Raw genomic sequence first — 12,618 nt, forward strand, 5'->3', positions numbered from 1 at the left:
TTTGTTTCGACTTTTCTTATTTTCTTATTCAGACATGTAATAAACAAGTTCACACATTGAGCATGACAAAGCAAAACAAACAGAAACAATATCAACAAGTGACACCAACACATTTTTAAGTGTCTTCCACTTTTGTAACAACCAAATAACAAACGTCTGTCCGAACAATTCCCACGAGTCCACCCACCTAGTCCCAGCTAGTGCAGTGGACCTACGAGAGTACATCTCTGACAATCAAAACGATACTAACGAACTAAGAGACATAACCCGTCCCACAATATACCGAGACCGTAATATTATCATGCTGTGACAGTTCTCAGAATGTGTGCTAAAATGTTTAAAAGTAAAAATATTGACAATAACACTGATATGATGGATAATAAAGCCACGTCAAGACATTGTAGTACAATATTTTTTTTAGAAATATCCACTTTTATCTGTGTACTTATTCTACAGGTTTTTATAAGTTAATGTGTAGTTAGCTTGATCTATATTTGTTCTGCTGGGAGTTTAGTATACTCTATAAAGTTTCTCCACTTTGTCCTTCGTCAAAATGGAGGATTCAAACGGCTCCTTGAGTCCCATCACACCGCAGGATGTCCCCGAATCCGGCTCATAAATATGTCCAGAAGTCCAAACTCCCCCGTTTCAGTCCTGCCGTGTGTCCAAGCTGGGTCCCGTATGGCAGAAGAACAGTGTGAGCACCCACTGGTTTTCCACTCGGACCCTGAACAGGTGCAGCAGAGATTAAAAGGAGAATACCGGCGTCATGTACAGCCAAAGTGCCTTTTTGTCACCTTCCAGTTCGCTGACTGTTTCTTTTATGTCTCTGACACAAACTTTACTCTGATAAACCTGGTTTGAAACTGGCTCTTGTTGAAGAAAATAAAAGCACAAATGAGATCAGTGAGGCTACAAAAATTGTTGTCGTGACTACCTCGATATAACTTTTTGTGGGAAGTCATGTAATTGACAAAAAACACGGTGTACCATTAAAATTAAGGATTGGTAACCATTTTAGGAAATTATGTATTTTCAATGTCACAAGATAAAAGTATGACCAAAAACTCTCGCATAGAAGCCATCTTGGAAATGCCCAAGGGTAATTATTTCAGGCTAACAAGACCAGGCCCCCTATCTAAATGATAAAAGACGGCCATAACTGCACTTTCAATGGACCCTGGGGCATAAAAACCTGCATGTTTAGAATATATTGACTTTGCCCGGAAAAATAAAAAAGTTTAGACCACTTTTCCCCCTTCAGGTTACAATTCTGTGACGCAAGCGCAAGGTTTCAATGCACCAACTTCTTTTACGGGTCACTCCCCAGTGCCTTATATTCCTTTTATTCTTTCTCCAACCGACTGCACCTGCAGCAGTTTAAACAGTTGCGGACCCAAACTGTGGGCTGAGGTCAGTGCAACACGATTGGTTTAATGTGTTTCCGTGCTCAGATGTAAGAAAGCAGACGACTGGCTTTTATGTATTTTACGACTGCCATCTTTGCCGTTAAAGACTTTCTATTCTGGATTCTTTTAAATGGTTTGTTGGTTTCTCTCCTGTACGTCTCTGCAGAAGTTTAACGCCGACAGTGATGAGTTACAAAACTTGGATGATTGTAAAAGCTGCAGTGAGTTTGTTGTTTGACAGCTAGAGGGCAGAAAAGAAAAACTTCACTACATGGAACACAGTCCTGAGATATTATGGACTTAAGCTGTTATAGCTCATGTTTTTTCCCCCCGCCTGCTCTCATCTGTCAGCTATTTACATAAGTAACACTTAAGATGGATGTTTCTACCTATTTGACCAAGTTAAGTCCTATTTTCACCTGACTCTTAAGTTTTTATGTAGCGAATTAGTAAATTTCTTTACAAGCTTCTAGCTAACTTTAAACTTATACAGTTTCATTCTATCTAGGTAGCATAACAACAGCTTTTCTTAAATATGTTTGGAGTAGTTGTTTATCTAGTTGCTGGTAAAGACTTCCTCGACCAGCAACTTGCTAATTGCAAACTTCTGTATCATGCTTGCTAGGTAGCATAGCGTCAACTTTTTTTGAACTATGTTTATAGCTGTTAGTTATCTAGTAGCTGGTTAGAACTTCTACTGCTGCACGATAGCTAGGCTCTCAATCTGAACTTTTTGCTTGACAGGGAGGATCAGTGGTTGGTCTGTGAGAAAAGCAGAAAACCAAGACAATGATTGAAAGGCTACATCACCAGAGAGTTCTCTATATTCAACTTTTCAAATTTCTTACAAAATTACAAGTATTTTCGTTCTGTTTTATATCAAAATTATCACTTAAAGCTGGAGCACTGGACTTGCGTATAGAAAAAGCAGTCTGTTACATTCAAGCCCTTGCGAAACAAGTAAACTATGAGCTGATTAAGTCTACCAGTGCCAGGTAAATCTCACCGTATTTCATTGTACACCAGAGAATGCTAGCAATGATTGGGTTTACCCGAGCTTAAAAGGCGGGAGTTGGCTTTAACAACTATAGCGTAAACCTATTGAGTTTCTGATACTCTGGTTTAAAAAAGAAACGAAAGAAAGAAACTATTGGTGTGCCTAAGACGTTATGTTCGCGTCAACAATGTTTGTCATTACTTTCACTGCCAGAAGGGGGAGATAAAAGTTTTGCACTGTAGGTTTAATGCAGGTTTGTTTGTGGGCGTTTATAAACTGAATAAAATGAAAGGCCGCTAAGATAAAAAAAAATTACTCTCAAATTGACTCGGGCACAAATTTAAAAAACAAACTAACACCGGTATTACCCTTTTGAAATCATGTGCTGTACATTCTCTGCCAGGTGCCATTATGAGGACATGTGGAGCATTACTGAACGAAACAACCTTGCTCCGAACATTATGGAAATCAACAAACAGTTCCACAAGTGTGGCCACTATGCTGTGTCAGAAGTCACTCTTCAGCAGACGCAGTCCTGAAGTCAAAGCTTGGAGTGTCAAGAACAGGAGCAAAGGTTCGCTGTCACATTGAAAGTTCAGTGTGAGGACACTGGGGAGAAAGTGTGAACTAGACGGTTCAGGTTTATGACAAGGTAGGTAGAGAATCCAGGCAGTGGCTGAGAATTCCACGTGGGGGAAGAATAGGTCACTCTGCCGGCCACTGAGCACAACACCAAGGTTGAGGCTGCACATTTTGTTCAGTAAAAATATTGGAAATCTTGATAGGCAGGTGCATCTGAAGGGAACCACAGAGGATGAAAAATGCAAAGGTCCAGCACACTGTCCAAACATTTTTGCGACGTAGACTACTGCATCATCCAAGATGCGCTAAGGGTTTCTAGGTCGCTTTCTAAACGTGGAGAATTTGCCAAATCTGAAGGGTTGGCACCTTGCTCTGACAATTACTGGGAGTCAAAACTCCAGAAGAAAGTAAACGATAAACTGTGCAGCTCTAAAGTAAAAGTAGGATTCCCTTCCAGTGACTTGCAGATGAGATGTGGATGAGGATTTGAGGGAGGGGGGGAGGGGTGGGACTCAGTGGGACTCTCCGTTGACTGAGCTCCCCTCTCCCCTGGGTGAGGAGGAGCGAGAAAGACCCTTCTCTGTGTTTTCTGAGCTGGAGCCGTTCTGGCTGTGGTGGTCGACCACCGACGACGCGGCGCTGGAGGACGTGGCTGAGGTGGACGAGGGCTTGACCTTCTCCTTAAAGTCTGTAATGATGACCGTCAGGTCCCCAACCGTCACCTCCAGGTGCTGGGCGCTGCTCCTGTCGATGTTTTTCAATCTAGGCCTGAAGGTGGAGAGAAGGATTTGAGAAAGAGATGGAAAAAGAAGAATCTATGAATTCCAATGTTCATGAATGCATCCCTATAATATCAGATTCCTGCTACCTGGTGTCAGTTTGTTTACCTCATCTTCTTGTGACTGTTCTTCTTGAGCGCTGGCTCCCTGTCGCTCTTCTCCCTCTCTACCTTCTCCTTCTTTTCCTTTTTGGGCTGCAAGGGCAACACAAACTGCTGCGTTACCTGCTGCTGTGAGACGAGCTGAGAGACGGGACGAGGCTTCCTGATCCAGGGGCAAGAGGGGGGAGGTAAAGAGAGAGACATAAAGAAGGGAAGAGAGGGGGGAGACAATGTGGCAGATTAATGAGAGGGAAAATCACAGTGAACACCTGGCTCCATCTAACGTACCACCATAATCAAGAGCCAATAATCACTGCCAGTGCTGGTTAGGAATGGAGCCGCTGAAGTGTTCTTAACACTGGCAGCAAGTGGCAACACATACACACTCTCTCTCAGCGTGCATTCAGAATAAAACCCAGGATTCAGCCATCTGTGAGATATGCAGAATACCTGCACAGGCTTGTGTTGGCACCCACCCACAGGGATACACACTGACAAGATGAGATGTGTTTCGCTGAAAACAAAAGATGTGACAGGAATTTTAAGTGTGAAAAAGACACAGTTTTCAGAATGCATCACAAGTATGCACGTGCATGTATGGTTTTTTCAGGAGGAAACTTAAAACTACGAATGATGCGATGCTGTCACGAAAAGGAGCTCAGCCATTGCTGGAAGTACAATGCCACATTTTTATTGAAGGTCACACCCAACGTGTTTTCACCCCTTTCTTTCCAAATGAAAAACATTTTTAAACATCTCCTACACTACAGTTCTTGTCTCATAACTCCAGGGGTGGGTGTAGACAGTGCAGGGTTTCACATTAATTACTTAGACTGTGGCAGCCTGCCATAGTTTCATAATGGAACAATTTTTTTTTTTACACTTCTCATAATAAACATGACATATCTAACTTTGTGTTTTGTGCTGTCTTTTCATAGCAGAACTGTGTGCTGCGCTCTCTCTCGCTCTCCATCGGCTGCACCAGTAGAAATCCTGTCAGTGTGTCGTCAAAACATCCATCAGGTTTTTAATGTCCTAGCAAGCAGTCTTCATCATAGCTGTGTGTGTGTTCTCGTGAGGGTTATGCGGTTCTCAGCAGGCGGGGAAACTGCAGTCTTACTTGTCACTCAGTCTCTGTATGTGGACACTCTAAGACCCCTGTGCAGCTACTGCCACAGTTTGATATTATTCAGTTGGAATTAAGTGGGGTCTCCTGCCACTTCTTCTCCATAAGCACCAGTCTTTACTGTCGCTAGAACTCCGCAATCCCTCTCCAGCTTCCCACTTCCTCCACAATCAGTTGTGTGAGGGGCTTTTGTCCAAGTATAATACTTTCTTGTAGGCTCTACAAAAGGTTGAACATGGATCTGATGTCAAATAATCACACAATGTAACGTGCTTTGCCAAATGTTCCTCTTCAGTCACATTCTTTTCCACTGAGTATCAGCGGTCTAAAAATTGATGCATTATGCAATTGGTCTTGTAACAGTTTGCACGCATGAGGACTGATCACATTTCTCTTTGTTTGTTGAGTGTTCCGAGTCCGTGAGTGTTGAAAATGCTCTGTTGAGAGTCTCCACATCCACACACAAATAGGCACTTATGCACATCACAGCCTGCAGATACTTCACCTAAAGCCACATGTATGTACAAATCAAAAAAAATGAAAGGCATGCAATTAACAGGCAACACATTTAGACCCATGTCTGTACACATGAATGCAGGCACACAAACACACACGCAGCAGTGAGCAGATGAAGTATCGGGGCATGATGAGAAGAGCAGAGGAGCACAGCGTGTCTGTTTTCTGAGCTCTGTCGAGCAGTTGTACTTGAAACAACAGCTGTTGGAACCAATTTCATATTTCACGAGCCAGTTCATGTGTTTAATAAGATAACTAATATATTTACCCAAATCACCATATGCTGTGATATTTGAAAATAAACCTACTGCTCAGAGAACATAAAATCTTAGTCAGAATTTAAAAGCATTAAAACTCCCACAGTCCCGAAAAAGGAAAACAGCTTCAGTCGAGTGTACTAACCTGTGTATGAACCCTTTTGAAAACGTATTGAAATGACAAAAACGCTTCAAGGTGCTCCGTGAAAAGGAATGTCCTTTTTGCACTTGCCTAATGTAATTATAAGGGTGCAACACAGCACAAGTACAGAGTGAACTGAACGCACTGGACTTAAAACAGAATCCATCCATGGAATTAGTGTGAGCACCGAGACAAGCAGTTGCAGAGATATGCGACACAGAAAGAAATCGAGCCTTTGAGGCTTTTACTTCATTTTCTACGAGGAAATGGTGAATATAAGCCGAGGCTGCCGTCTTGTTCTGTGGGCAAAGCTGTTGTTTAACAGTTCTGGGATGACCTAAATTGGGGCCCAGCTTCAAAGCGTCTCTCCTAGAGTCGTCTTCTTTTTTTTCTTCCCTTTGACTTACTACTGCCCTCACAGAACATGCAGTGATGCTACTGAGGCTTGAGTGGAAATGCAAATGGATCTCTTGGCCAACATAACTGTCTGATAGGGAGGAGATGTAGAGATCCTCTAATATGTCTGTCTTGTCAGCACAACGTTACACAAGTGCTGACACCTTTTTTTTTTTTAATAAAAAAGGCAGAAGCGTCTCAAAGTCCTCTTGTTTCCAGCTCGAGCGATTCGCGGCTCTCTCCTTGACATCCGTTAACTCCTCCTGCAGCAACAAAGGCGGTGTCTGCTGCTCTTGAATTTACTGGAGCTTGCAAACAAAGCAGCGGCTGTCACTAACACAATCGAGCGTCCTGCACTCGGGACAAATGTTAGCAGCTTCCCGAAATATAAAAGAAAACAAGACTACATCTGCCTCATTCAAAACCATCTTTTTGGTTTGTGTTTGTTTGATGAATTCAGTGTGATTTACTGAATCACTGATGCCTTTTTAACGCAGCAAATGAGCACAGTAGAGCAGTTTTTAGGCATGAGCTGTAGTGGGGTCTCTCCAATATCGCCGTCTTTCCAAGTTGACATATCTGTCTGCGTCTTCTACGTGTATGACACCTCTTTTTCATCCTGAAATATTTGTTTTCAGCTTTGTGTTTTTGTGTCTCAGAAAAATTAACACGCCCACTCGCTTGCGGTGAATGTTCCTGACATTTTCCTGCTGTACACTTGGACGTTTTACTAGGTCGCTGCCAGGAAATGTTCTGTAAAATGTCTGGCGCAACTAACTCAGATATTTGTGTTCTCACATACAGCCCTTCCAGAAAATTTCTGGAAAACGTGGGGAATTCAGTGCATGTCTGAAAGCAGCTTTGGTGTTTACTTAATGGGTCATTAAGGGGGGAAAAGTAATCTGAGCCTAATAATGATCTTTTCTTTAAGACTCAAAGACTGTCTGTGCCCAAGAGCTATGAACGCTAGCTATAAACATATTTTCTATTTCCTATTTTCCTCATGCATTACAATGAAATTGATTCTCACCAACAGAGCCAGCTCAATAAGCTGGAGGTGAAAGAGGAGACCACCTAATACCACGGCGAGGCAAAGCAGCCGCTCTAAACAGAGCTGCCTCTGTTAACCCAATCAAATGGTTATTATCTTAGCACTTAGGCCTCAGAGGCTATGTGTGCGCGTTTTTGTGAGTGTGTCTATTGATTGCAACAAGAATTTCTGTGCCTAATGTAACAGCCTATTCTTTCTGACATTAATACTGCGTGTTGGAACTGTTGTTCCAATCGATACGTGCTCTACTCATGCTATTCCACGGCAGCTAATGGAGTCCCACACTGGGAAATTAGGACGTTACGGAGAGAGATTAACCCCACAAACCCAACTGTATTTCCTTGAAAAGAGGAGAGTGAAGACAACAGTGGACATAATTCACAATTGCTTTGTTTTAGGCTTTTAATTCGCAGAATGTGATCAGGAAAACAGTCTATCTAAGAGGATACTAAGGAGGAATCCTAATCGTCTGAATCATAAAAACAAGCATAACTCTCACACTCCAAAGCCGTTTTCAGACATGCAATGTTCAAGACCGGAATTTGTCTTTCACATATTAATAATTCAGTGGGAGATTTTCCTGGTCAGATGTGTTCACAACAAAAGGAAGATATCCGAAACCTGCAGGACGTGACGTATAAATTCCACCGCAAAAAATCATGTGTCTTTGTTGACAGCACATCGAGACCGGCATCTGCCCTCATCACCAAAAGCTCTCAAAGTCCTCTTGTTCATCCTGAGATATTTGTTTTCTGTTTTGCATCCGTCATCAACGTGCCCAGTAGTTCGCTGTGAATTTTCTGGACATTTTCCTGCTGCATTGTCACATGATCTAATATTTTGAAAAACTTAATATTTTATAGAAAATGTCTAGAGCAACTGAGACAGACATTTGCATCCTCACATACGGCTCCTCTGAAAAATGTCAGTGTGTTTGAAATACGCTCAACTCTCATGCTTTGTCTTGAAAGCTTTGCTTGCCCGCCTTTCCTTACACACCCCACTAGATCCCCCGTCAAAAAAGATACAAATAATAAAAACCAAGGTCCGAACCGAACCGTGGATTTGGAGAATCGTTACAGCCCTAGTAAAGATGAACCTGTCGTGTCAGATGCTGTCACTGATCCCTCAGCGCTTCATGGACCTGGGGGGGGGGGGAACTCTGGCCGCCCCCCTTCTCAAATGTGTCATCCGCACACATGCACCCACACGTCATCTATCATTATCGCTATCTCACTCGCCTCTGTCCTTCAGCACTCCTCTCCCTCCTCCACATGCACCCACTGACCTCACTTCTGGCCCGTGCTCGAGAACAGAGGAGAAATAAATACAGAATAAATAATTAACGTCCTTCATGAACCAACACTACAGGAAATTAACGCCTCTGGTTCGGATCCTGTCAGAGTTGGAAAATGTTTCTACATGACCGATTCAGTGGGCGGTCACATTATGAGACGGTTATGTTTCTGCCACAGTGGACAAACGGGTCAACACCACTGCTTGTTGTGAATCAGCAATTGGAACAGATGGTGTGTCGGTGTATGAGCCAGGATTTTTGAAATAGACAAATGTGGTAATAACAGACTTTATAATACAAATGACTTTGCAAACTCCTGGTATATTAGATTTGATCCCACTGCCAAAGAACATCTGCCGACTGTTTTATTGAGTTTTACTACATATCTGGTTGAACAGTAATAATAAACCTGAACACGTGCTATAATAAATCCACATCAGAGGGTGAAATGTCTGTACAAGGACATGAAGGCCTACAGAAGAGGTACAAATCAAAAATCTTGTTTTAAAAGTTGGAGCAGTATTTAGAGGAAACCTTACAAGTATTTATATGGCACCCAATGCCCTATTTAGGACAAGTTGCCTTTACCCATTCAGGCAGAAATGAACACAGCGTTTCTATACACAGGACTTTTACTATCACCCACCATTCATACACTGTCAGCAGCCGTCGGGGGCAATTTGGGGCTCAGTATCTTGCCCAAGGACACTTGGGAATGTAGAGAGGAGGAGCCAGGGATCAAACCACTGACCTCTGACTTCAAGGGGGCCCATGTTTGGGTGGGTGGACTTATCGGGCCCATCTATCGGACAACATTGCCCGTTTTATAATATTGTATAATGTACTGTTCTTTGCTCATACAATATTTATTATACCAGGCCGAGTCATATTGCTATACTGTCTATTATATAATATCTCTTTGAGATGGTGCTACTGTAAAAAGCACAAGGTAAATAAAGGGAATGCGTTAATTTGTTCATTCATTAAGCCCGTCTGTGTTGTTTATGTTGAAATTCAAATATTCTGCTGATATCTGTCAAACACTGAAGATGACAATCTGCTGTCTACTCGGCAGAATACAACCTCTCATCTCACACACACACACATATATATTCATATAGAGTGTGTGGGGGCGGGACAGGTACAGAAAGATGTGAACGCTTCTCAATCATCATGCTCACACTGTTTTATGGCAGAGGCAGTCAAATATACAAAGTGAATCGAATAAAGAAGCCAGCTGGACTTGAAATGAGGAGTTGGCTGATTGGTCGGCACTTATAGAAAGCTCTGGTTACATCCAAAAGGCTGCAGCACAGGACTGCAGATGTTTGGACGGCTCGCTAACATTTGTCGAGGACAGTGGGTGATGAGCAAACAGCCCACACGACAGCTGATGGACTGCAAATAAGCGCGTGTGCTTGCACAGATATCTTTTGTGAGGACCATTTTGAGCCTGCAACGTACAGAGTGAGGACATTTTGGACGGCCCTCCTTTTCTGACCCACTTATAATTGGCTGTTTGAGGATTAAGACTTGGTTTTAGGGTTGGAATTAGGTTTAGGTTAGGATTAGGGTATGGGTGAGGCATTTAGTTTTGATGGTTACGTTTAGGGTAATGAGCTAAGGAATGCATTATGCCAAAGAGTGTCTTCACTAAGATAAATGTACAAACGTGTGTGTGTGTGTGCGCTGCTGTAGACAGATCCCTCAGTTCTAGGATAATGATTGTAAGATCATTGCGAAACAGCTTATTTTATGCCCTGTTGAACACCCTCGGTTCAGGTGGAAGAGTGTGAGTGTGTGTGTCACGTTTTCTATCAGCAGGTTGTAGGCTGCTCCTGGGAGCTCCTCCAACCCAATGATTAATGTCTCTCCCTGCCTGTACTTGCTATCACCGTGCACGTGTGTGTGAGTGAGAGAGAGAGAGAGAGAGACAGATGGCTCTCCACGTCCTGTGGTTTATGACACCATCTACAGCCTGCTCGCCACACTCTACCACATTCTCCTCACACACACACACATCCACACAGAGCAGTATGTCATGAATCAGTGTCACCATAGTAATTACAGGCTTATCGTGTAGCCATAATCTTGAGCCACAGTGACGTGATAACAGCCAGCTTCATTGTCCCTGGTGTACGCTCGGTTTTGTAGCCTGTGCGAGCGCCAGCACCAGTAAACCCACACCACTGAGCCCACTGTGTGACTTATAGAGGATGTCATAATTCAGATGGGCTTATAAAACACTGATTGGTTTGGTTTACATGCATTATACCTGTTTATAGATGCAATCTGTGTTGTTATTGTACTTCCTCTATTTAATTGGTTGCAGTTATAATGGCAGTTTATCTCCGCTGCAGATTTGATGTGGCTCATAAAAGCGTTGCTACACACTCTTTCCCCACACTTCCTGTCTGTCATCACGGACTCTATGAGGTGGGAGTCAAATGTGTTGATCTCTGCCAGTGATGTGTTTCTTTGTGGGGAAATTAACACAGCAGCCAAATAGGGATCTGTTAAGGTGGAATGTGGTAAATATGCTTTTTCCCTAAAAAGGCTGTAACATGAGTGGAGGAGGGCAAACCTAAACGAGAAGCTAAAGCCGTTTTCAGACATGAACAGAAAATTGGGTATTTTCCTGACTTTGTGTTTCAAATATGAAGGACGCAGCAGGAGATTGTCCACGTCAGACATGTTCACAACAAAAGGAAAAGGTCCAGAACATTCAAGTGAGGGGCGGGGCCTGGGTAGAGCATGCAGGACATGACATAAATTCTACTGTTTTTGTTTACAGCACCTTGACACTGGCCTCGGCCCTCATCACCAAAAGGTCTCGAATTTCTTCGTCTTTACTGGTGGACATCTTCCTTTGTGTGTTGTATATGACACATTTTTTTCAGACTGACAGTTTTGAGACGTTGCGTATTAGAAATGTCATCAGCACGCCCACTCAGACATGTTACTAAGGGGCTAGGTTCAGAAAAATGTGACTGCAACTGACTCGGACATTTGCATTCTCACTCACACATCACCATAAACAGATTTGACATGAGAATTTGCATAATCCTAATCTTAAAGCAAGGGACAAGATTTTGGAGCCGAAAGCTTTCTGGTTTCTGTTTTCGAGTTACAATCACATTTGATTGCCTGCAGATAATCATTCCGTGTGGAGAGTAAAAGAGACATTGACCGAAAGGCATCGTCTAGTCAATCTCTGCATTCATATTCAGATAGCTGGTAATTGAGATCAGCCAAAATGTTGTCCGGACCTAAAACATTTACTAAAAGTCAATAGCTGCTTCCTTTCTCATATACAGCCCCTCAGAAGACTTTCAGGAAAATGTCCAGAGTTCAGTACAGGTCTGAGAAACTCCTAATAATATGACAGAGATGTAAAGATGGAGTTACTGATTTTACATCTTCATTCAAGTTCATGTTTTAGTATAAACATGAACACAGGCAGTTTCATAATATTGAAATACAGAAAACTTGCACTTCAAACTATGAATTTCAATGATACATATTTATCTCCAGGCAGCATTTAATCTATGCACAAGTGCGCATACAGCATTATATGGTGTATTACTATTCCACAGAAGAAGCACTTATTTTCCCCAATGTAGCTAATCTGAGGGAAAAGAAAAAAAGAGATAATTAATCTTTTACTTTTTGCAAATCAAATTGATTCTAACCCAACTTTGAGAATCAGCTCTCTGTGCCACAGCTCCCGGTTTCCATTTCCCATGAATCTAGACGACTCCAGCGGGCTGATGATTATCTCTTGTTTATGATGGATATCTGCTGAAACCAATCACTGGCTGGCTGCATGAGAAAAAGGCTTTGAAGCGGCAACAGTTTTATTGTTGGTATCTGCATCGGAACATTGTGATTCTTCTGCTGTGCTCCTTTTTTGGGGGGGGGGGGGGATTTGTGATCACATTTCATTTCAGTTATCTCGTTTATAT

General features: G+C 42.5%; 1 protein-coding gene across 2 annotated transcripts in view; it reads right to left on the minus strand.

Annotated features, from left to right (window-relative positions):
• The window catches only part of yaf2 (YY1 associated factor 2), an 18,717-nt gene continuing 6,099 nt past the window's right edge, over window positions 1–12,618 (minus strand). The window contains exons 3-5 of one of the 2 annotated variants that reach the window (XR_004613189.1): window positions 3,876–4,031; window positions 2,756–3,756; window positions 1–2,723 (exon numbers count right to left, since the gene is read on the minus strand). Coding sequence is in view for 1 of the 2 variants with exons in the window: in XM_034579081.1 (XP_034434972.1) it covers window positions 3,501–3,756; window positions 3,876–4,031 (412 nt within the window). In the remaining variant the exon portion in view is untranslated. Of the gene's footprint in view, window positions 3,757–3,875; window positions 4,032–12,618 lie in introns of both variants that reach the window. The other variant, XM_034579081.1, reaches the window with a different exon arrangement.

The sequence above is a fragment of the Hippoglossus hippoglossus genome, chromosome 23 (assembly GCF_009819705.1).
Source record: "Hippoglossus hippoglossus isolate fHipHip1 chromosome 23, fHipHip1.pri, whole genome shotgun sequence".
NCBI lineage: Eukaryota > Metazoa > Chordata > Actinopteri > Pleuronectiformes > Pleuronectidae > Hippoglossus > Hippoglossus hippoglossus.